The sequence below is a fragment of the Carcharhinus amblyrhynchos genome, chromosome 3 (assembly GCF_965287045.1).
Source record: "Carcharhinus amblyrhynchos chromosome 3, sCarAmb.v2.hapA, whole genome shotgun sequence".
Lineage (NCBI taxonomy): Eukaryota > Metazoa > Chordata > Chondrichthyes > Carcharhiniformes > Carcharhinidae > Carcharhinus > Carcharhinus amblyrhynchos.
In genome coordinates, this window is record NC_137326.1 from 139569842 (window position 1) to 139592939 (window position 23098).

General features: G+C 46.1%; 1 protein-coding gene across 1 annotated transcript in view; it reads right to left on the reverse strand.

Moving 5' to 3' along the window:
• LOC145341193 (tumor protein p63-regulated gene 1-like protein) overlaps positions 1-23098 on the reverse strand; it is a 66158-nt gene that overhangs the window by 26505 nt on the left and 16555 nt on the right. The window contains exon 3 of the mRNA XM_080186121.1: positions 16584-16760. Coding sequence (XP_080042247.1) covers positions 16584-16760 — 177 coding nt within the window. The remainder of the gene's footprint in view (positions 1-16583; positions 16761-23098) is intronic.

The following is a 23098-nucleotide window of genomic DNA, read 5'->3' on the forward strand; positions in this document are numbered from 1 at the left end:
AATTATTAAGGGAGCCAGTCTGCCTCTGTCCCTCTCTCTCCATCTCTCTGTCTGTGCATCTGCTGCTCGGTCAGTCACAGTCTCCTCGTCTCTCTCCCCCTCTCTCACAAAGTTTAAGGTTGATGTTTTCCCAGCCTTTTCAGGACGAGCTGTGATTTGGAATTGTTTGCATTTTAAGCAGTCGGAACAGCCTGCGGCAGGAAGAAGTGATCCAGGAGGAAGCCAATGCTCCAGGATTACAATAAAAAGAGGCACAGCAGTCGGACAGTCTGATATCACCGCCAATAAATACATTTCATCCTCCTCAGATTGCACAATATTGCCCCCTCTGACTGCGACTTCCTCAATCAGTCAGCTCTTGTTTAAAGGATATTTCTACACACAACAGATACATTACCGACTTGGAAAACCTGCCCCAGATTCAGGAAATAATGATGTGAAATTTGGACAAGGTGACTGGTACAGCTTCAGGTCACTTGCTCAGATCGTGCCATGTTCCCACTCTGCCATTTTTTGGGAACTTCCGTCCATGCTGTAACCGCACAATCTCCAGCTTTCAACTCTGACCCCTTGGTCAAAGGTCTGCTGGGACGATCCCAGTTTTCCACTGCACACCCCAGTGTCCCAACTCCTTTCCCTAAAATTACTCAAATGTCCCAGTTTTTAGCTCCTGTCTCCAGTCTCCACATGTTCCATTTACTATTGACAGAGGAGAGATGACCAGGTGTTATTAGTGCGAGACTATTAACCCAGAAACTCAGTTAATGAGCAAATTCCTGCCATGGCAGCTGGGGGAATTTGAGTTCAATAAAAAAAAACTGGAATTAAGAATTTACTGATGATCATGAAACCATTGTCAATTGTCAGAAAGACCCATCTAGTTCACTAATGACCTTTAGGGAAGGAAATCTGCTGTCCCTACTTGCTCTGGCCTACCTGTGACTCCAGGGACACAGCATTGTGGTTGATTCTCAACTGCCCTCTGAAATTGCCAAGCGAGAGACTCAGTATCAATGGTTCAAGATGACCTTTCCAAGGGCAACTAGGGATAGGCAATAAATGCTGGCCAGCCAGTGGTTCCCGCAAATGAATTAAAAAATTAACCAAGCCTGTCTCATGCTCCACTGCGCTGAGGGAATTGCTGCCTGCTTGCTAACCATTAGCTAGCACACTCCAGCATGCGCAGAAACCCCTCTCATCGGAATCCAGAGCTGGGAAACCATCAGCTTCTGGTGGATAAAAGATAAATGCGGATGCTGGAATCTGAAACAAAAACAGAAAACACTGGAAAATCCCAGCAGTTCTGACAGCGTCTGTCAAGAGAGAATAGAGGCAATGTTTCAAGTCTACATAAGAACATAAGAAATAGGAGCAGGAGTAGGCCATCTAGCCCTTCGAGCCTGCCCCGCCATTCAATAAGATCATGGCTGATCTGTCGTGGCTCAGTTCCACTTTCCCGCCCTCTCCCCATAACCCTTAATCCCCTCTCTTATCAAGAACCCATCAACCTGCTTCTTAAAAATATTTAGCGAGGCAGCCTCCACCACTTCAACAGGCAGAGAATTCCAGAGATTCACCACCCTTTGAGTGAAGAAGTTCCTCCTCAACTCCGTTCTAAACCGCCTCCCCTTTATCTTGAGGCTGTGCCCCCTAGTCCTACTGTCTTTTTTGAGCGGGAAGAGTCTCTCCACCTCTATCCTATCCATCCCATTCATCATCTTATACGTCTCAATGAGATCTCCCCTCATTCTTCTAAACTCTAACGAGTACAAGCCTAGTTTATTCAGCCTCTCCTCATAGCTCAATCCCCTCAACTCCGGTATCAGCCTAGTAAACCTCCTCTGCACTCCCTCCAAGGCCAAAATATCCTTGCGCAGGTGCGGCGCCCAAAACTGCACACAGTACTCCAGCTGCGGCCTCACCAATGCCCTATACAGCTGCAGCAAGACCTCCCTACTTTTATATTCAATCCCCCTCGCTATGAAGGCCAGCATCCCATTCGCCTTCCTGACCACCTGCTGCACCTGCAAGCTGGGTTTTTGCGACTCATGCACAAGGACCCTGAGGTCCCTCTGCACCGTCGCCTGCTGCAGTTTTTCGCCACGTAAGTAATAGTCCTTCCTACCATTCTTCCTACCAAAGTGGACCACCTCACACTTGCCAACATTAAATTCCATTTGCCATTTCCTGGCCCATTCGCCCAGCCTATCTAGATCCTTCTGCAGACTCTCCACACCCTCCGCACAATTTGCCTTTCCCCCAATCTTGGTGTCATCAGCAAATTTCGACACCCTGCACTCGGTTCCCTCCTCCAGATCATCTATATAAATGGTAAATAGCTGAGGCCCCAGCACCGACCCCTGGGGCACCCCACTAGTCACCAACCGCCAATCCGAATAGCACCCATTGACCCCCACTCTCTGCCTCCTATTTGACAACCAATCCTCTATCCACGCTAACACCCTACCCCCAACTCCATGTCCCCTGACCTTCTGCAATAACCTCTTGTGAGGTACCTTGTCAAACGCCTTCTGAAAATCCAGAAAGACCACATCCACCGGCTCTCCTCTATCCACTGCCCTAGACACATCCTCATAGAACTCCAGTAAATTTGTCAGACACGACTTCCCTTTAATGAAACCGTGTTGCGTCTGCCCTATCAAGCAATTCCCTTCAAGATGCCTCGCAATTTCCTCCTTAATGACGGATTCCAACATTTTACCTACCACAGACGTTAAACTAACCGGCCTATAATTCCCTGCCTTTTGCCTGGCACCCTTCTTAAACAACGGCGTAACATTAGCCGTTTTCCAATCTTCCGGCACTTCCCCGGAATCCAGCGACGTAGGTTCTATTCCATCTCCACAGATGCTGAGATTTTTCAACATTTTCTGTTTTTGTTTCTGGGTGACAGAAATCTGATAAAAGCCGTCTACCGATCACCAGCCACTGCTGATGAGGTAGTTGGGTGGCATCCATTGATAAACCACCAATCAGCAATGATGCAAGAATGGCTGGGCTGTGGGACATTCAAATAAACTTTCCAAGATTGTGCGCTTTTTGTGGCTCTGAGTACAAATAAAATCTCCCACACGAGGTGTGTTCAATAGATTAAAATACCAGCCTCCAGCGGAAGAAGTCGATAGTTACACCCTAGTTTGCAAATGAAAATGAACATGATTAGGGTCTTACCGCTGTGTGTTGTATTAAAGCATGATAGAGGATTCTAGCTGGAAATTAGTACTATGTCAGTAAAATAAACCTCCAAGGGACATAATTAGTTTCTTCAATAATTGGGAATCTGGGATTTGCCAAATCTGGCCACACATATTCTGAGTAAGGTCAAAATTAAAGTTAAAGTTTATTTATTAGTCACAAGTAAGGCTTTCATTAACACTGCAATTAAGTTACTGTGAAATTCCCCTAATCTCCACACTCCGATGCCCGTTCAGGTCAATGCACCTAATCAGGATGTCTTTCAGACTGTGGGAGGAAACCGGAGCCCCCGGAAGAAACCACACAAATATAGGGAGAACGTGTTAACTCCACACAAACAGTGACCCAAGCCAAGAATTGAACCCGGGTCCCTGGCTGTGAGGTAGTAGTGCTAACCATGTGATCTGCTACCTCATACAGCCCCTCTCCCAGGATGCTGCCATTGGCTGCTCAACATGTGCATCTTCACAGAACCCCACCTTCTCAAACATTCGCAAAGCTTTTCCAGCTTTGGAAAGTCTGGTCACTCGGTAACTCCCTCCCAGTGACAGCACTCAGTCCATTCCCTGAGCCCTGAGCTCTATATGTCCCTCCCAGTGACAGCACTCAGTCCATTCCCTGAGCCCTGAGCTCTATATGTCCCTCCCAGTGACAGCACTCAGTCCATTCCCTGAGTCCTGAGCTCTATATGTCCCTCCCAGTGACAGCACTCAGTCCATTCCCTGAGCCCTGAGCTCTAAATGTCCCTCCCAGTGACAGCACTCAGTCCATTCCCTGAGCCCTGAGCTCTAAATGTCCCTCCCAGTGACAGCACTCAGTCCATTCCCTGAGCCCTGAGCTCTAAATGTCCCTCCCAGTGACAGCACTCAGTCCATTCCCTGAGTCCTGAGCTCTATATGTCCCTCCCAGTGACAGCACTCAGTCCATTCCCTGAGCCCTGAGCTCTGTAGCTCCCTCCCAGTGACAGCACTCAGTCCATTCCCTGAGTCCTGAGCTCTAAATGTCCCTCCCAGTGACAGCACTCAGTCCATTCTCTGAGCCCTGAGCTCTAAATGTCCCTCCCAGTGACAGCACTCAGTCCATTCTCTGAGCTCTGTAGCTCCCTCCCAGTGACAGGCCTGGTCAGTGTGATCATGGCTGATCATCCACTTCAATGACTTTCCTCCCACTTCATCCCATAATTCTTTTATGCCATTGATATTTAGAAACTGTCAATCTCTGCTTTAAACATACTCAATGACTGAGATTCATTTGGAGTACAGATTTCCAAAGATTCACACCCCTCTGTGTAAAGAAATGTCTCCTCATCTTGATCCTAAGTGACATCCACCTTATTCTGAAGTAGTATTCCCTGGTTATAGACTCCCGATGTGGAGATGCCGGTGTTGGACTGAGTTAAACACAGTAAGAAGTCTCACAACACCAGGTTAAAGTCCAACAGGTTTATTTGAGTCACCTGACAAAGGAGCAGAGCGCTGCAAAATAGTGGCGTTTAATAGAGTCATAGAGATTTACAGCATGGAAACAGGCCCTTCGGCCCAACTTGTCATTTACTACCAGATCAACTGATTGGACTTTAACCTGATGTTGTGAGACTTTTTACAGTGTAGACTCTCGAGCTAGTGGAAACATAAGAACATAAGAAATAGGAGCAGGAGTAGGCCATCTAGCCCTTCGAGCCTGCCCCGCCATTCAATAAGATCATGGCTGATCTGTCGTGGCTCAGTTCCACATTCCCGCCCTCTCCCCATCACCCTTAATCCCTTCTCTTATCAAAAACCCATCAACCCGCGTCTTAAAAATATTTAGCGAGGTAGCCTCCACCACTTCAATGGGCAGAGAATTCCAGAGATTCACCACCCTTTGAGTGAAGAAGTTCTTCCTCAACTCCGTTCTAAACCGCCCCCCCTTTATCTTGAGGCTGTGCCCCCTAGTCCTACTGTCCTTTCTGAGCGGGAAGAGTCTCTCCACCTCTATCCTATCCATCCCATTCATCATCTTATACGTCTCAATGAGATCTCCCCTCATTCTTCTAAACTCTAACGAGTACAAGCCTAGTAAACCTCCTCTGCACTCCCTCCAAGGCCAAAATATCCTTGCGTAAGTACGGCGCCCAAAACTGCACACAGTACTCCAGCTGCGGCCTCACCAGTGCCCTATACAGCCACAGCAAGACCTCCCTACTTTTATATTCAATCCCCCTCGCTATGAAGGCCAGCATCCCATTCGCCTTCCTGACCACCTGCTGCACCTGCAAGATCTTACACATATCCACCATTCTATTATTATAAGTATTTTGTAGATTTCAATTAGCTTATCTCTCATTCTTTAAAATTCTAAAGGATACTGGCCCAGTTTGCCTAATCTCTCTTCATAAGACTGTCCCACCATCCCTGGAACAAGTCTGGTGAACCTTTGTTGCACTCCCTCTATGGTAATGATATCATTTCTGAGGAAACTGCACACATTACTCCAGCTGCAATCTAACCAAGCTCCTATACAATTGAAGCAAGACCTCTCTATTCCTGTACTCAAATCCTCTTGCAATAAACGTTAACATTTGATTTGATTTATTATTGTCACATGTATTAACATAGAGTGAAAAGTATTGTTTCTTGCATGCTATACTGTCAAAACATACCATTCATAGAGAAGGAAAGGAGACAGTGCAGGATGTAGTGTTACAGTCATAGCTATGTGTAATGAAAGATCAGCTTAATGCAAGGTGGGTCCATTCAAAAGTCTGACAGCAGCAGGGAAGAAGCTGTTCTTGAGTCGGTTGCTACGTGACCTTAGACTTGTATATTTTTCACATTCCATTAGCCTTCCTAATAGCTTGCTGCATCGGTATGATAGCCTTCAGTGACTTACAAAAATGTAAGGCAATGAAGGCTAACATACTGAAGGCATGGCCACTCGGTGGTTAGCTCTGCTGCCTCACAGTGCCAGGAACCTGGGTTCAATTCAGGCTTTGGGTCACTGTCTGTGTGGAGTCTGCACATTCTCCCCGTGTCCACATGGGTTTCCTCCCAAAAGGTGTGCTGGTTCGGTGGATTGACCATGTTAAATTAATGCTAGTGTTGGGGGGATTAGCAGGGTAAATACAGGGGGTTAAGGGGATAGGGCCTGGTTAGGATTGTGGTTGGTGCATGTTCGATGGACCGAATGGCCTCCTTCTGCACTGTTGAGTTTCTATGATTCTAAGTTGTTATTGTGATGCTACTATAGTCAACTAAATGTATGTGATTTCAGTGAAATCAGAGCACGATACACAGACTGAAGCTGAGCACATTTTCCTCAATATGAACAGAAACTCAATTCTTGCTCCCCTTTAACACGGAACCCCCCAGGAAGCAGCAGCATTGTCTACTCCAGCCAGGGAGCCTCAGCACATTCATCACCATCTCTAAAAATGGGTCTCCAACTCACAGCCACATTCATTCCCCTCTCCCTGAACTTAGGATCCCTCTGTTTTCTCAAAAATATACTTTATTTCATAAAAAATCTGAAAAACACATTCCAAAAACATTTTCAGTCATTACAACACTAAAGTGCAATGATATTTACATTTTTCCCTGAGATCAAAGTTCATGCTGAGTTCAGTTTAAGAACTTTACATATGTTTCAATACAAGTCCAAAGTTCTATACAAAACGATATCCATTGGTCATGTTGCACTCTGCGATGCTTTAATAGTTACACACAGATAGAATTTAACACGGTCTGAGGGATTTTCCCGATTACTAGCCCCCCGGATTACATTGGCTAAAAAGCCTTACACAGTGGCCTTTCCCAATTGCGCTTTGGCAGCAGCCCCAAGCTTGAGAGCGTTCCTCAGCATGTAGTCCTGGGCCTTAGAATGTGCCAGACTGCAACACTCAGTGGAGGACAATTCTTTGTTCTTGAAGACCAGGTTTCAGGAAGATCAAAGAGCGTCTTTCACCAAGTCGATCATCCTCCGGCAACAGTTGATGTTTGTCTTGGTGTGCATCCCTGACTGTTAAGAACAGATTTTTTTTCAAAACTATACTTTATTCATATAAAATCTGAAACACAAGATCCCTATTACTCAACTCCCAAGGAGAGTAGAGTAGTATGCCGGTGTGTACAGTTCATTCAGGGAGCGAGTTGCTGTGACAACACACACTTTGACATCTCTGTCGTACTCTGGAGCTATGGATAATGATAGGAGAAGCTCTAATGTTCTTTCCATCACATGGCTGACCAGGAATTGCTCCCACTCTCACTGTTGTAGCAAGTACAGTATTCTTTAGATGTCTGAATGATGAGATCTTAATAGTTGTATGTTTAAACATTGAACCATTTATTGTTAATCTTTAACTATTTACAGGTTCCAGTTTTTGTCATGCACGGTGCTGTTTCTCCCACCACTCCAATCTCTCCAGGGCTATTACTGTGTGACTCTAAACATCATACCATGGGTGAAGCTATTCCCTAGTCTCACACCAACCCTTGCTCTGCTGAGCGCCTTTTCACTAGAGTGACATGGAGGCAAATCATACAACATCCCCCTTTCTTCTCTAAAGAAAGATTCCTCCCTACTCCACCTGCTCAAGTCTCCCACTATACAAATTCAGAAGGTCTTGAGGCTCAACTGTTCTTGGTGAGCAATGGTGAGGATATTCTATGCTTCAGAAACTTTGCTATCTCCATTTAGTTTGCCTTTTTGCATTCCTTCCAGTTGTGTTTCTCTTTTTTAACAACCCGTTTTTATTCAGACACTATGAGCTTGTCCACTTTCTTCAAATGGAATGTGGATACTGTTCCCTGAATGGACTCAAATTTTATTTTTCCATCATATCCAGCATGTTCTTGCCAGATGTGTACTTTTAGCAAATGGAACCTTCATTTCCATTTGCGTCATAATCTCAGCCAAACGTTTAATTGCTGTTTGATTCTCAAATCATTCTTCAAGCTGATGAATCTCATTGTTCATCTCAATGGTATTCTGTGGGTGTGACACATTCATGCTTTTTGCTCTGCTAGTTCCTTGTACTTCCATGTCACATTTACAGTTTCCAATCTTGCTTTTGTCTGCTTTCTGTCAGCAACAGAATGCGATCCTCATTTTCATTTAGCTGATTCTTCAGCTCTTTAATCTCCTTCTTGTAGCTTTTGACTTCTTCTTGGAATAGGGAACTTTGCTGAGTGTAGGGTGTCGAAATTTGCTGATGACACCAAGATTGGGGGAACGGCAAATTGTGCGGAGGGTGTGGAGAGTCTGCAGAAGGATCTAGATAGGCTGGGCGAATGGGCCAGGAAATGGCAAATGGAATTTAATGTTGGCAAGTGTGAGGTGGTCCACTTTGGTAGGAATAATGGTAGGAAGGACTATTACTTACGGGGCGAAAAACTGCAGCAGGCGACGGTGCAGAGGGACCTCGGGGTCCTTGTGCATGAGTCGCAAAAACCCAGCTTGCAGGTGCAGCAGGTGGTCAGGAAGGCGAATGGGATGCTGGCCTTCATAGCGAGGGGGATTGAATATAAAAGTAGGGAGGTCTTGCTGCAGCTGTATAGGGCATTGGTGAGGCCGCAGCTGGAGTACTGTGTGCAGTTTTGGGCGCCGCACCTGCGCAAAGATATTTTGGCCTTGGAGGGAGTGCAGAGGAGGTTTACTAGGCTGATACCGGAGTTGAGGGGGTTGAGCTATGAGGAGAGGCTGAATAAACTAGGCTTGTACTCGTTAGAGTTTAGAAGAATGAGGGGAGATCTCATTGAGACGTATAAGATGATGAATGGGATGGATAGGATAGAGGTGGAGAGACTCTTCCCGCTCAAAAAAGACAGTAGGACTAGGGGGCACAGCCTCAAGATAAAAGGGGGGCGGTTTAGAACGGAGTTGAGGAGGAACTTCTTCACTCAAAGGGTGGTGAATCTCTGGAATTCTCTGCCCGTTGAAGTGGTGGAGGCTGCCTCGCTAAATATTTTTAAGACGCGGGTTGATGGGTTTTTGATAAGAGAGGGGATTAAGGGTTATGGGGAGAAAGCGGAAATGTGGAACTGAGCAGTGACAGATCAGCCATGATCTTATTGAATGGCGGGGCAGGCTCGAAGGGCTAGATGGCCTACTCCTGCTCCTATTTCTTATGTTCTTATGTTCTCTGCCAACTGGATCTTCAGAGTGACATTAAATTAATTTTGCTTCTCTTCTGCCTTGGTCCAAACATGGACAAAAGAGCTGAACTCCACAGGTGAGGTGAGAGTGATTGCCCTCAACATCAAGGCAGCATTTGACCAAGCGTGGCATCAAGGACCCCAACAAAACTAAAGTCAGTGGGAATCAGGGAGAAAACACTTAACTGGTTGGAGTTATACCCAGTTCATAGGAAGATGGTTGTGGTGGTTGGAGGTTAATTGTCTTAGCTCCATGACATCACAGCAGGAGTTCGTCAGGAGAAAGTCCTAGACCCAACCATCTTCAGCTGCTTCATCAATGGCTTTCCTTCCATCACAATATTAGAATTGGAGATGTTTGCCGATGATTGCACAATGTTCAGCCCCATTTGTGAGTTCTCAGATACTGAAATTGTCCATGTCCAATATCCAGGCTTGGGCTGACAAGTAGCAAGAAACATTCGCTCCACACAAGGCAGATAATGACTATCTCCAACAAGAGAGAATCGAATCATTGCCCCTTGACATTCAATGACATTATTATCACTGAATCCCCAGCTAGCAATATCCTGAGATTTACCATTGGCCAGAAACTGAACTGGACCAGCCATGCAAATACTGTGGCTACAAGAGCAGTTCAAAGACTAGGAATCCTGTGGTGAGTAACTTGCCTCCTGACTCCCCAGAGCCTATTCACATCTACAAGGTACAAGTCAGGTGCAGCTCCAACACTCAAGGAGCTCGACACCATCCAGGACAAAGCAGCCCACTTGATTGGTACCACATCCACAAACATCCACTCCCTCCACCACCAGCACACAGGGCATCAGTGTTGCCACCTACAAGATACACCTTCCAAATCCACCTCCCCTACCCTCCAAAGAACTCACCATCCTGACTTGGAAACATATCGGCATTCCTTCAGTGTCACTGGGTCAAAATCCTGGCACTCCCTCCCTAGCAGCCCTGTGGGTGTACCTATGCCACATGGACTGCAACAGTTCAGGAAGGCAGCTTACCACCACCTTCTCCAGGGCAATTAGGGTTGGGCAGTAAATGCTGACCTAGTCAGCGACACCCACATCCTGTGAATGGATAAGAACATATCCAGTCAGCCAGAGGTGCAGGAGTAGTGGGGGTGGACTTGTGTTTAAGCTTTCTGCTCTCTGCTGTCTGCTGGAATATAAATCTTCAGGTTTGTTCCTCTCATTCCCTCACTGAGTTTACTTCCCTGATTTCTTGTTCATTTTGTAACTAGCAAAGTCAGATCTGTTTCAAACATGCCTGAGTGAATTTATTGAAAAGGTTTTCAGGGAAATGTGATCATTTGGAGCATCACTTCTTTGGAGAAGGTGTGTTCCTCAAGGGATTGGAATGAAATGATTCATGTGGAATTAAACGGATGGAATGGAAAACACAAGCGAACACCTGGAGTGGTTTTGTGATCAGGTTAACAACCAGATTCAACAATGGCACCTGGAGAATAGGAAAGAGAGAGAGACAGAGCAAGAATCATAGAAACTCAACAGTGCAGAAAGAGGCCCACTGGCTCATTGAGTCTGACCAACCACAATCCCACCCAAGTCTTACCCCCATATCCCTATATATTTGCCCACTAATCCCTCTAACCTACACATCTCAGGGCACTAAGGGGCAATTTTAGCATGGTCAATCAACCTAACCCACACATCTTTGGACTGTGGGAGGAAACCAGAGTACCCGGAGGAAACCCGCGCAGACACGAGGAGAATGTGCAAACTCCACACAGGCAGTGACCCGAGCTGGGAATTGAAACCGGGTCCCTAGAGCTGTGAAGTAGCAGTGCTAACCACTGCCACCCAGTGTAGACTGGGAAATATTGATCAAATTGACAGGGTTTAACGGGGTCACAGCATAAAGGAATCAGTTTGCAGTGATGGCAGAGTGAAAGAGAGGGACCTGAGGGAGACGATGGGAGGGTGGGGGAGAGAGAGGTGGAGGGTGGGGGAGAGAGAGGTGGAGGGTGGGGGAGAGAGAGGTGGAGGGTGGGGGAGAGAGAGGTGGAGGGTGGGGGAGAGAGAGGTGGAGGGTGGGGGAGAGAGAGGTGGAGGGTGGGGGAGAGAGAGGTGGAGGGTGGGGGAGAGAGAGGTGGAGGGTGGGGGAGAGAGAGGTGGAGGGTGGGGGAGAGAGAGGTGGAGGGTGGGGGAGAGAGAGGTGGAGGGTGGGGGAGAGAGAGGTGGAGGGTGGGGGAGAGAGAGGTGGAGGGTGGGGGAGAGAGAGGTGGAGGGTGGGGGAGAGAGAGGTGGAGGGTGGGGGAGAGAGAGGTGGAGGGTGGGGGAGAGAGAGGTGGAGGGTGGGGGAGAGAGAGGTGGAGGGTGGGGGAGAGAGAGGTGGAGGGTGGGGGAGAGAGAGGTGGAGGGTGGGGGAGAGAGAGGTGGAGGGTGGGGGAGAGGTGGAGGGTAGGGAGACAGATAGAGGGTGGTGGGGGGTGGTTGAGGGATAAGTAGGCAGGACAGAGGTTGATATGGGCTCGGAAGCAATCTGGAGTTTGGTTGATGTTGATTCTGGTATCATTCCTCTAGGATGGGCAGTCGATCACTCACTGAAAGCTGTGCAGGATTAGCAATCCAACAATCCTTTCCTACTATTAGCCCTGGATTTAATCCATTCAAAAACAGCTGTTGACACCAGTGTTAAAACAGTGGACAGCAAAAAGGTTCACTTGAAATCCTCATCCGTCACCTCTCATCTTGATGATATTGCAACACACTCCCGGCTGCACTCTCACACTGTGCCCTCTGTAATCCCTATGCTCTGAACTCACACACCCAGCTCTGTTCCTCAACACCAGTGCTCACCACCTTGGGCTGAATCCCAGTCCAGCCATGCCCCAAATTCTAAAACCTCATCCTCATTTCAAAATCCCTCCAACCTGACAACCCTTCCTGATCTCCGCACTCCTCCCATTCCAGTCTTTCCAGCATCCCGGATTTCCATTACTGCCTGGTCCTGAACTCAGGAATTTCTCCCTAAACCTCTACTTCCTCTTCAAAGATATTACAGAAAGTCCACCTCTCTGATCAAGGCCACCCCTCCCAATATCTCATTGTCTGACTGCCTGATAACTGCTGTGAAGCACTTTGGGACATTTTGCCGCATTAAAGATGCTCAATGAACACAACTTATTGTGAAGCTTTCAGAGGCTAATCTCAGTGACAAGTGCTGCCATCTTCCATCGCTCTGGGTCACACACATGGCCCTCTGGTGATTTCTCAATATCTCATCCAGTCTGAACACACAAGACAAACGGAAGTCTCCAAAAATCTGTCCAAGCCTGCCCCCTGCTGGCTTGTCAAAGAACACAGTAAGAAGTCTCACAACACCACGTTAAAGTCCAACAGGTTTATTTGGCAGCAAAAGCCACTAGCTTTCGGAGCGCTGCTCCTTCGTCAGGTAATTGGGAGTTCTGTTCACAAACAGGGCATATAAAGACACAGACTCAATTTACAAAATAATAGCTGGAATGCAAATCTTTACAGGTAATCAAGTCTTAAAGGTACAGACAATGTGAGTCGAGAGAGCATTAAGCACAGGTTAAAGAGATGTGTATTGTCTCTAGGCAGGACAGTTAGTGAGATTTTGCATGCCCAGGCAAGTTGTGGGGGTTACAGATAGTGTGACATGAACCCAAGAACCCAGTTGAGGCTAGGGGGTAGGTTGTTGCAAAAGGTTAAATCTCACTGGATCCAAGGTGAGGTTGCCAAATGTCAAAGAACAGTATATATCTCCACAAAATAAATATTATTAATTCAAATTTCCTGAATTGAAAACATACTATTGATATTCAATTAACCCCTGAAATACAAAAGACACTGCTAGCATTTTTCATCATCTTTCTGTTCCTACAGCTTGGTGCTGAGATTGAGCAGAAAGTTTGTAATCCATTTTATTCTGCAGAGATACACATTTGATTGTGTCTCCAGATATAGCAATCACCCTCACTGACTGAAAGCGTTTAGTGCAGGCCGGAATTTGAACCTGATACAAATATTGCAAAGAGAACAATCTGCCATCCAAACAGGCAGCATTACAGTCCTATCATGGGATATAATCACATATATTGTGATTGTGGAATGTGCAGCCAAGTATATATTAGCGTCACCTGTACACAGGAAGTGACATACTGGGAGCGTGGGAGTTCTCACCAGTGGCCACAAGCTGAAGATCTTCTAATAAACTCTAAGTACTCCTTGCCATCATTCTTACACAACTTTACAAAATTATAATTCTGTTGTGAGATATCATCACAGCATTCATTACAGTTCTATTGTGAGATATCATTGAGTCAGTTTACAGCATGGAAACAGGCCCTTCAGCCCAACTTGTTCATGCTGCCTTTTTTTAACCCCTAAGCTAGTCCCAATTGCCCACATTTGGCCCATATCCCTCTATACCCATCTTACCCATGTAACTGTCTAAACGCTTTTTAAAAGACAAAATTGTACCCGCCTCTACTACTACCTCTGGAAGCTTGTTCCAGGCACTCACCACCTTCTGTGTGAAACAATTGTCCCTCTGGGTACTTTTGTATCTCTCCCCTCTCACCTTAAACCCATGCCCTCTAGTTTTAGACTCCCCTATTGTTGGGAAAAGATATTCACTCTCTTGCTGATCTGTGCCGCTCATTATTTTATAGACCTCTAAACCTTCTATGCTCCTGAGAAAAAAAGTCCCAATCTATCCATCCTCTCCTCATAACTCAAATCATCAAGTCTTGATAGCATTGTAGTAAATCTTTTTTGCACTCTTCCTAGTTTAATAATGTGCTTTCTATAATAGGTGAGCAGAACTGTACACAGTATTGCAATTGTGGCCTTACACAACTTCAACAAGACATCCCAACTCCTGTATTCAATGTTCTGACCAATGAAACCAAGCATGCCGAATGCCTTCTTCACCACTCTGTCCACCTGTGACTCCACTTTCAAAGAGCTATGAATTTGCATCCTTATATCTCTTTGTTCTGTAACTGTCCCCAGTGCCCTACCATTAACTGAATAAGTCCTGCCCTGGTTCAGTCTACCAAAATGTATCACCTCGCATTTATCTAAATTAAACTCCATCTGCCATTCATCAGCTCACTGGCCCAATTGATCAAGATCCTGTGGCAATCCTAGATAATCTTCACTGTCCGCGATATTTGCGAGACATGATTTCCCACTCACAAAGCCATGCTGACAGACCCTAATCAGTCCTTGAGTCTCTAAATACATCCTGTCTCTCAAAATACCTTCAAACAACTCGCCCACTACAGATGTGAGGCTCATTGGACTGTAGTTCCCAGGCTTTTCTCTGCAGCCCTTCTTAAACAAAAGCATAACATTTGCCACTCTCCAATCTTCAGACACCTTACCTAGGACAATTGATGATTCAAATATCTCTGTTAGAAGACCTGCAATTTCCCCCCAGCCTCCCACAATGTCTGAGGATTCACTTCATCAGGTCCCAGATAACATTACAGTCCTGCTGAGAGACCAGTTGTGAGACATTATCAACACCACAGTTCCATTGTGAAACTTCATTATCAGTATCAATAAAGTTCTGTTATGAGACATAGAAATAAAATCATAGAAACCCGACAGTACAGAAAGAGGCCATTTGGTCCATTGAATCTGCACTGATCACAGTTCCACCCAGGCCCTACCCCCACCATCCCTACATATTTTACCCAGTAATCCCTCTAACCTACACATCTCAGGGCACTAAGGGCAATTTTAGCATGGCCAATCAACCTACCCTGCACATCACAACTGATATAATTACAATCCAGTTGTGAGATATAATTACATAATCCATTACAGTCCTGTTGTGAGATGTCACTACATAATCCATTACAGTCCTGTTGTGAGATATCATTACAAATATCATTACAGCCCCTTGGACATATTATTACAGTTCTCCTGTGAGATATCATTACAGTCCTGCAGGGAGACATCATTACATATATCATTGCAGTCTTGTTGTGAGATATCATTACAGACCAGGTGTGTGCAGCTCTTTTTGGGTTGAAATGCTTTCATTTCTTCCACGCAGCATGAAATGATGAGTTTTACTTACAGTCCCACACACCCTTTGGCTAGAGTGTAATTTTACCCACCTCCACAAAATCCATTCTGAGGGAGTGCCGCACTGTCAGAGGGTCAGTGCTGAGGGAGTGCCGCACTGTCAGAGGGTCAGTGCTGAGGGAGTGCCGCACTGTCAGAGGGTCAGTGCTGAGGGAGTGCCGCACTGTCAGAGGGTCAGTGCTGAGGGAGTGCCGCACTGTCAGAGGGTCAGTGCTGAGGGAGTGCCGCACTGTCAGAGGGTCAGTGCTGAGGGAGTGCCGCACTGTCAGAGGGTCAGTGCTGAGGGAGTGCCGCACTGTCAGAGCTTTTTTCTTTTGAACGTGATGGGAAACTGAGGCTCTCTCTGTTGGACATAAAGGTTCCCTTGCAGGGGGAGTTCTTTCTGCTGTCCTCATTAATAACTTTCCTTCACCTAATGAGAGTTAGGACAAAATTATCTGGTTGTTATCTCAATATGTTGGATAGCTCTTTCTGAATAAATTACTTTGTCCATATCAACATTACAGCAATGATTACTATAGAAGGGGTTTCATTGGTTGTGAAGTGCTTTGTGAGTGATGTGAAAGGGGCTATATAATTGCCAATTTTTGTTTCATTTTTCAGGAGAGTTGGGGAGAATTTCCATTCAGTAAAATGTGGGTAATTGGGATTAGCTTAGGAGTCTCGAAAAAGAAAGGGCAGCATGGACAAGTTGGGCCAAAAGGCCTGTTTCCACGCTGTAAACCCTATGACTCACACTCACTCCAGGTCAGACTAATAGAGGTATGGATGGCAGTGGGTATGTTACTGGACAGGCATCAAATAGTATTGATGATTGAGGGATAGGAGTTTAAGTCCTACCATAGCAGCTGGCAAATGAAACTAAATAAATCTGAAATAAGAAGCCAGAATCAGTAATGGTGACCAACGGGTCCATTGGAACATCTGCTTCTCACATCACTTGGCTATACCAAATAAAGGGCAGTTAGGGGTGGACAAAAATACTGGCCTTTTCAGCGACACTTACATCCCAAGGATGAATGGAAATGAAAGTACTGATAAACTTACTGCAGAGGCAGCCAGAAAAGATTAGAAATAGTAACAGACAGAGATAAGTGAGCTGGGGAAATTCTGAGTGTGGAAACCTTACCTGGACATGGAGTGTTGAGGGAAAGTGAATTCTCCGTAATAGATCCTGTCAATGTAATTGAGGGGAATCCGCCGGCAGTGCTGGTAACTGAGAACCATAAAATCATACTTGCAAATGAGCAGCGTCTTTTCACAGATTAGCACAATACGTTCCTTCTCATTGTTCCAATGGTCGACCCTGCAACAGGACAGAGTGCAGTGTTAACCAGAGGCCAGAGATAGCAGCTTGATCCAGTGCTGCAGCCCTTTCACCCTCACTGGCACATTTACCAACCTCTCAAAATCAAATTACTGCAGCTTTCTGGAAATCTGAAATAAAAACAGATACTCAGCGTGCCAGGCAGCATCTGTGGAGAGAGAGGAACAGTTAATGTTTCAGGTTGAACTGGACGTTGGATATCAGAACAGAGAAAATGACAGCCATGTAACAGGATTTAATCAGAGGCAGGAAAAGCAGGGAGTGGGCAAGAATAATTTATATTTATTTAGCACCTTTATGTCACAACGTGCTTCACAAGCTCGGAGGAATCTGGGCATACAGGTCCACAGTTCCCTGAAAATGGCAACACAGCTGAATAAAATGGTCCAGAAGGTGTATGGTATGCCTGTCTTCATTAGTTGGGGCATTGAGTATAGACAGAGAATAGAAGGATCTGGAGCAGGCTGCTCCTGTGCTGTACTGTCCTTTGTTCTTTGTCAGTAAACAGAAATGAATTGATAAAAAATGTTTAAATGTGAAGTGAGAAAGGTCAGAGGTTTAGAGTAGAAATTCCTGAGCTTGGGATCCAGGCAGCTGAAAGCAGAGATTAAAATCAGTGATATTCAAGAGACCAGAATTAGCGTGCAGGGATCTCCAGAGGGTTGTGATGCTGGAGGTGATTACAGAGATAGGGAGGGGAAGGTCACGGAGGTATATGGAAGAAAGGATGCGAATTTTAAAATCAGAGGAAGACCCAAAGAAATGATCTTTGATAGGTCAGTAATAGTGTCATAGGGTTATTATAGCACAGGAGGTAGGTGACTGTTCAGCCAACTGAATCCATGTTTATTCTTTGTACCTCCCGTTAGTCCACACTATCCCTGGAGCCTGTCATGAGGACGTACATTTTGAAGGTACAGTTTCCATTTTTTTCTTTTCCTGGCTGAAATTTAAAAATAACTGGGGCCCTCTACAATATCAGAACTGTCCAGACTGATGTGGCAATGCCAGTCTTGGACTGGGGTGGGCACAGTAAGAAGTCTCACAACACCAAGTTAAAGTTCAACAGGTTTATTTGGTAGCACAAGCTTTTGGAGCACTGTCCCTTCATCAGGTGAGTGGAGAGTTGGGTTCACAAACAGCATATATTGACACAGACTCAATTGACCAGATAATAGTTGGAATGCGAGTCTTTACAGGTAATCAAGTCTTTACAGGTGCAGACAATGCATGTGGAGAGAGGGTTAAGTGCAGGTTAAAGAGATGTGAATTGTCTCAAGGCAGGACAGTTTGTGAGATTTTGCAAGCCCAGGCACGTCTTGGGGGTTACAGATAGTGTGACATGAACACAAGATCCCGATTGAGGCCGTCCTCATGTGTGCAGAACTTGGCTATCACATTTCAACCATTATCTTGTAAATTGAGTCTGTATCTATATATATCCCATTTATGAACCCAATCCTCCACCCACCTGATGAAGGAGCAGTGTTCTGAAAGCTTGTACTACCAAATAAATCTGTTGGACTTTAACTTGGTGTTGTGAGACTTCTTACGATGTCCAGACTGAGGCAATGCACACAATCTCCAAGTGGGATGAAGATAGACCCCCTGGGAAGTTTGAAATACCCCATCCCTGTGTTGATTCACATCATCCTGAGACTTTTCAAGTGTTTCTGAGATGAGACATCAAAATGCAATTACTTGTTCTGAAATAATAACTGCAGCAGACCTAAACTAATAGAATTTCTTTGGAACATGCAACCAGCGAGGTGCTTCAAGGACTCCTTACCAAGCAGGAGAGACAATGTTGTATGGAGCATAGGCTGGTTGGAGGTATGGGCTCTCTCAGGCGTTCCCTGGTTTGTAAGGTGACCACCCGAGAAGCTCATTCCAAAAACAGCAGAGATCTGCTTCAAGTGATTACACCCAGAGGAGACTCCGCTGGACAAAACAATGCAATGTTGAAGCATCACATTGAGACCAGCCAAGGGATAGAAAAGCATAAACTCCTCTGAGCTATAATAATCCTCCAAGCATGTGCTCTTACTTTGCCAGATGAATGGTATGCGCGTGCTTTTGTGCGAGTGCCTCTGTGCATTCAACAAATGCCTGTAACATGTGATTGCTGGCAGCTTTGTGCCCAGTGTTTTCATTCAAGAAATTGTTTCAGTGAACATATTTTATCCTCTGTTTAACCTCAGAAAACCTGTATGAATAATTCTTTACAACTTCAAAGCATAAATATCAGGAGGTACATCCTCTCTCCATTCTCAAAAAGACTTTATTATGGTCAGAGCCGGAGAGCAGTTCCGGTGAAAGGCGGAATACCGTCAGGTCAGAGGCGGAGAGTGGGGCGGTCAGAGGCAGAGGTGAGCGGTCAGAGGCGGAGAACTGGAGCGGTCAGAGGCAGAGAGGCGGAGCCAGTCAGAGGCGGGGTACCATCCTGGTCAGAAGCGGGGTGCTGTCTGCCCCGGAGCACCCCCCGCCCCCCACACCCACCTGGAGCACCACTCCAGTCCGCCCTGGGGTGCCCCTCCGGTCCCCTGGAGCGCCACTGCGGTCAGACTCAGAGTAGGATTTTCAGAATGAGGAACAGTGGACATTCACCTTCCGAGAGGGTGGTGAGGGATTGGAATGCCCTGCCTGCTGCAGTTGTAAATGCGCCTAGTTTGGGGGCATTTAAGAGGTCTGTGGACAGGTTTATGGACGAAAAGGGATTGGTTTAGGTTAGTGGGTCATTGTTGTTGTTGTTTTTTTTTAACTGGTCGGCGCAACATCGTGGGCCGAAGGGCCTGTTCTGCGCTGTAATGTTCTATGTTCTAATGTTCTATGTTCTATGAGAGTTGGTGTGTAACACGGTACCGCTGACTCTCCAAATCCTCTGACATTTGACACTCACTGCCCGCAGTGTTGATTGTCAGTGGGCGGGACTTCCATCTGCCCTTGAAATAAAGTTCTGCCCACAAGATGTGTCAGGGTATCTGATTGACCATAACTGTGAGGAAGCCTTACGAGTGAGGTGCCACCCATTTCCTGCACAGACTGGGGAGTTTACACGTCACTTTCCCACCACTCGCACCCACTCCCTCCAGCCTAAACATTGAGGCTGGGCAGGAAAAGGTCATTATGTATCCAGGAAGTGGCTTTGTCACTCTGAGGGTGTGTACTCTGCCTGAGACCCTATCTCCCCCTCCCCCAAGTGTCAAATTGCCCTTGGGTTTGGGTGGGTGGATTCCTGGGGGAATTTTGCCCTTTCAATTTTAGAACATAGAACATTACAGCGCAGTACAGGCCCTTCAGCCCTCGATGTTGTGCCGACCAGTGGAACCAATCTAATGACCCTCTAACCTAAACTATTCCAATGGTATCCATATGCCTATCCACTGACCATTTGCACGCCCTTAAAGTTGGTGAGTCCACAACTGCCGCAGGCAGGGCATTCCACGCCCTTACTACCCTCTGAGTAAAGTACACCCCTCACCTCTGAACCTGCCTTAAGGGAGTGTAAAATTCTGCCCCTGGACTGGGAGAATACAGGAGTCACATCACACCTCCTCATATGGTTATAAGAGCAATGTGGGGGCTCAGGTCTGGGACAATTGCCACTGAAGTACAAGAGAATCGTAGTGGGAAAATAAATTGTTCCCTTAAAGCAATTTTTTTAAAAAAGAAACGGCTTGACAGGTTTTCTTAACTTTATAATAGTAAAATACAAAAGTGTCCACATTTGGAGCCAGTACCTTTCCAGCCCAGACTGAGATCACTTTGGATAGTCTAAGAGCTCTGCCCTCAAGGAGTTGAAATATAGTCAGGGACTTGGAGTTAGAAATGTTGCCCAAAAGCCAGGAAACTTGCAATTTTAAAACTCCTGACCAGATCATTGAATTGTGGACATGAAGAAATGGAAACAGTCAAATTAGCTTTAGCCGAGACACAGCTACAACAGAAATGGCTGGAGTTAGAATTCCAAGAGAGAGAAGGGGAGAGACAAGAAAGAGAAGCAGAGAGAGAGAAGGAAAACAATAAAAACAGAGAGGAAAAAAGGATAGAGCGAGGAAAAGGAAAGAGAGTGAACTTTCCATAGAGAATAATAAGAAAGGGAGATAGGGAGATGTGAATTATGCAGAATAGAGAAGGCAGAGGCAGGCTCTAGGGTAAAACCCCTGAAAAATCCATAACAGTCAAGAGAAAGCTGGAGAAATACAGCAGGGATTTTCATAGAAGTGGAGAACTGAGAGAGGTTCAGATGCCTGACAGGAAACAACAGAACCTGTGAAGGTTGAAGTGGCAAAGGAAAAGCTATTTGGATTTAAAAAGCTGATATCAAGCCACAGTGACACAGTGGGTTGGCACTGCTGCCTCACAGCGCCAGGGACCTGGGTTCGATTCCCGGGGGGCACAGTGGCACAGTGGGTTAGCACTGCTGCCTCACAGCGCCAGGGACCCGGGTTCGATTCCCGGGGGGCACAGTGGTTAGCGCTGCTGCCTCACAGCGCCAGGGACCCGGGTTCGATTCCCGGGGGGCACAGTGGTTAGCGCTGCTGCCTCACAGCGCCAGGGACCCGGGTTCGATTCCCAGCTTGGGTCACTGTCTGTGCGCAGTTTGCATGTACTCCCCATGTCTGAGTGCTCCAGATGTGTTTGTACAAGGACAAATGCTGGAATCAGAGACTCAGAACAAGCAGCATCAGCCTCCACCAGTGCATACATGATGAGGGAGGGGAGCACTGGGTGCAAAGTGTGGCACCAGGGAGCAAGTGGAAGTGAAAGATGAGCCCGAGGCAGCTGTGGCCATTTCCTCATTGGAGGGTAGAGCTGTGCTCAGTGCTCAGGCACAGTGCTGCTCAGACGGAGATAACAGGGTCTCAGAGAAAAGCACACTCTCTTTAGACAAACAGCAGTTGAGGCAGTGACTAATGGTATTGTCACTAGATTCGTAATCCAGAGCTACAGAGTAATGCGCTGTGGTCCAAGGTTCGAATCCCACCACGGCAGATGGTGAAATTTGAATTCAATCAAAATGTGGAATTAAAGTCTACTGAAACCATTGTAGATTCACATAAAAACCCTTCTGCTTCACTAATGGGGAGGCAATGGCCGAATGGTATTATCGCTAGACTATTAATCCAGTTACTGAAGTAATGTTCTGGGGACCCAGGTTCAAATCCCACCACAGCAAATGGTGGAATTTGAATTCAATAAAAAATATCTGGAATGAAGAATCCATTTATGACCGTGAAACCATTGTCAATTGTTGTAAAAACCCATCTGGTTCAATAGTGTCCTTTAGGGAAGGGAATCTACCATCCTCACCTGGTCTGGCCGACGTGTGACTCCAGAGCCACAGCAATGTGGAATTAAAGTCTATACCGCACTTTGAAATGGCCAAGCAAGACATTCAGTTCAAGGGGCAATTAGGGCAACAGTGCAGTGCAGTCAATGACACCCACAGTCCATAAACACATAAAAGGAAACTAGTGTGTCGTCACAGGTCAGAGATCCACCAGCTCAGCTGATGATCTAAGATTCTTAAAGGTGTCTGAGACCCTTTTACAGCAGATTTTATAATAACGTGTTCCAGTCCCACAGCAGAATTGGAACACATTGAATAAATTCGGCAAGATATTTTAATGATGAATTGCTGTGATCTGGAAGGCGCTGCCTGAAAAGTGCAATAAAAACAGATTCAATTCAATAGGAACTTTCAAAAAGGAATCAGAGGAATATTCCCAGGGGAAAGGGAATTGTGTGGCCATGTGGTGGCAGGGGTGGGGATGGATTAATTGGCTAGAAAAGAGCTTAATGGCCTCTTTCTGTGTTATATCATTTCATGAATAAGGAGTTGCTGCTATTGGGTAATGTCTGCATCACAGGGCATTCAGGTGTCACTGCGTGTATGAGTCACTGTTCCACAGCAGACTTACTCAGTGAATTAAAAATAGAAACATAGGAACTAGGAGCAGGTGGAGGGCATTCATTTTGATCATAGCTGATCATCGAATTCGATATCCTAATCCCCTCTTTCCCCCCGTATCCCTTTATCCCCAAGAGCTGTATTAGTCTAGACAGCAGTGAGGAAGGTCATTCAGAGGCTGATACACCAGTCTCTTAAACAAACATGGCAGTGTTAGCAGAGGGTGGAGTGGGTGCGATGAATCATTAACAGAAAGAAATGGACAGTCAATATTGAGATAGGATGTGGTGGAAAATTCTATTTCACAGTTAGGGTGCCAGTGTGAGCAGCTGGACTGTATTGTAGGAAAGCTCCACCCACTTGTTCTTTATTAACACGTTGTGAAGTATCGCTGGAGAGGAAG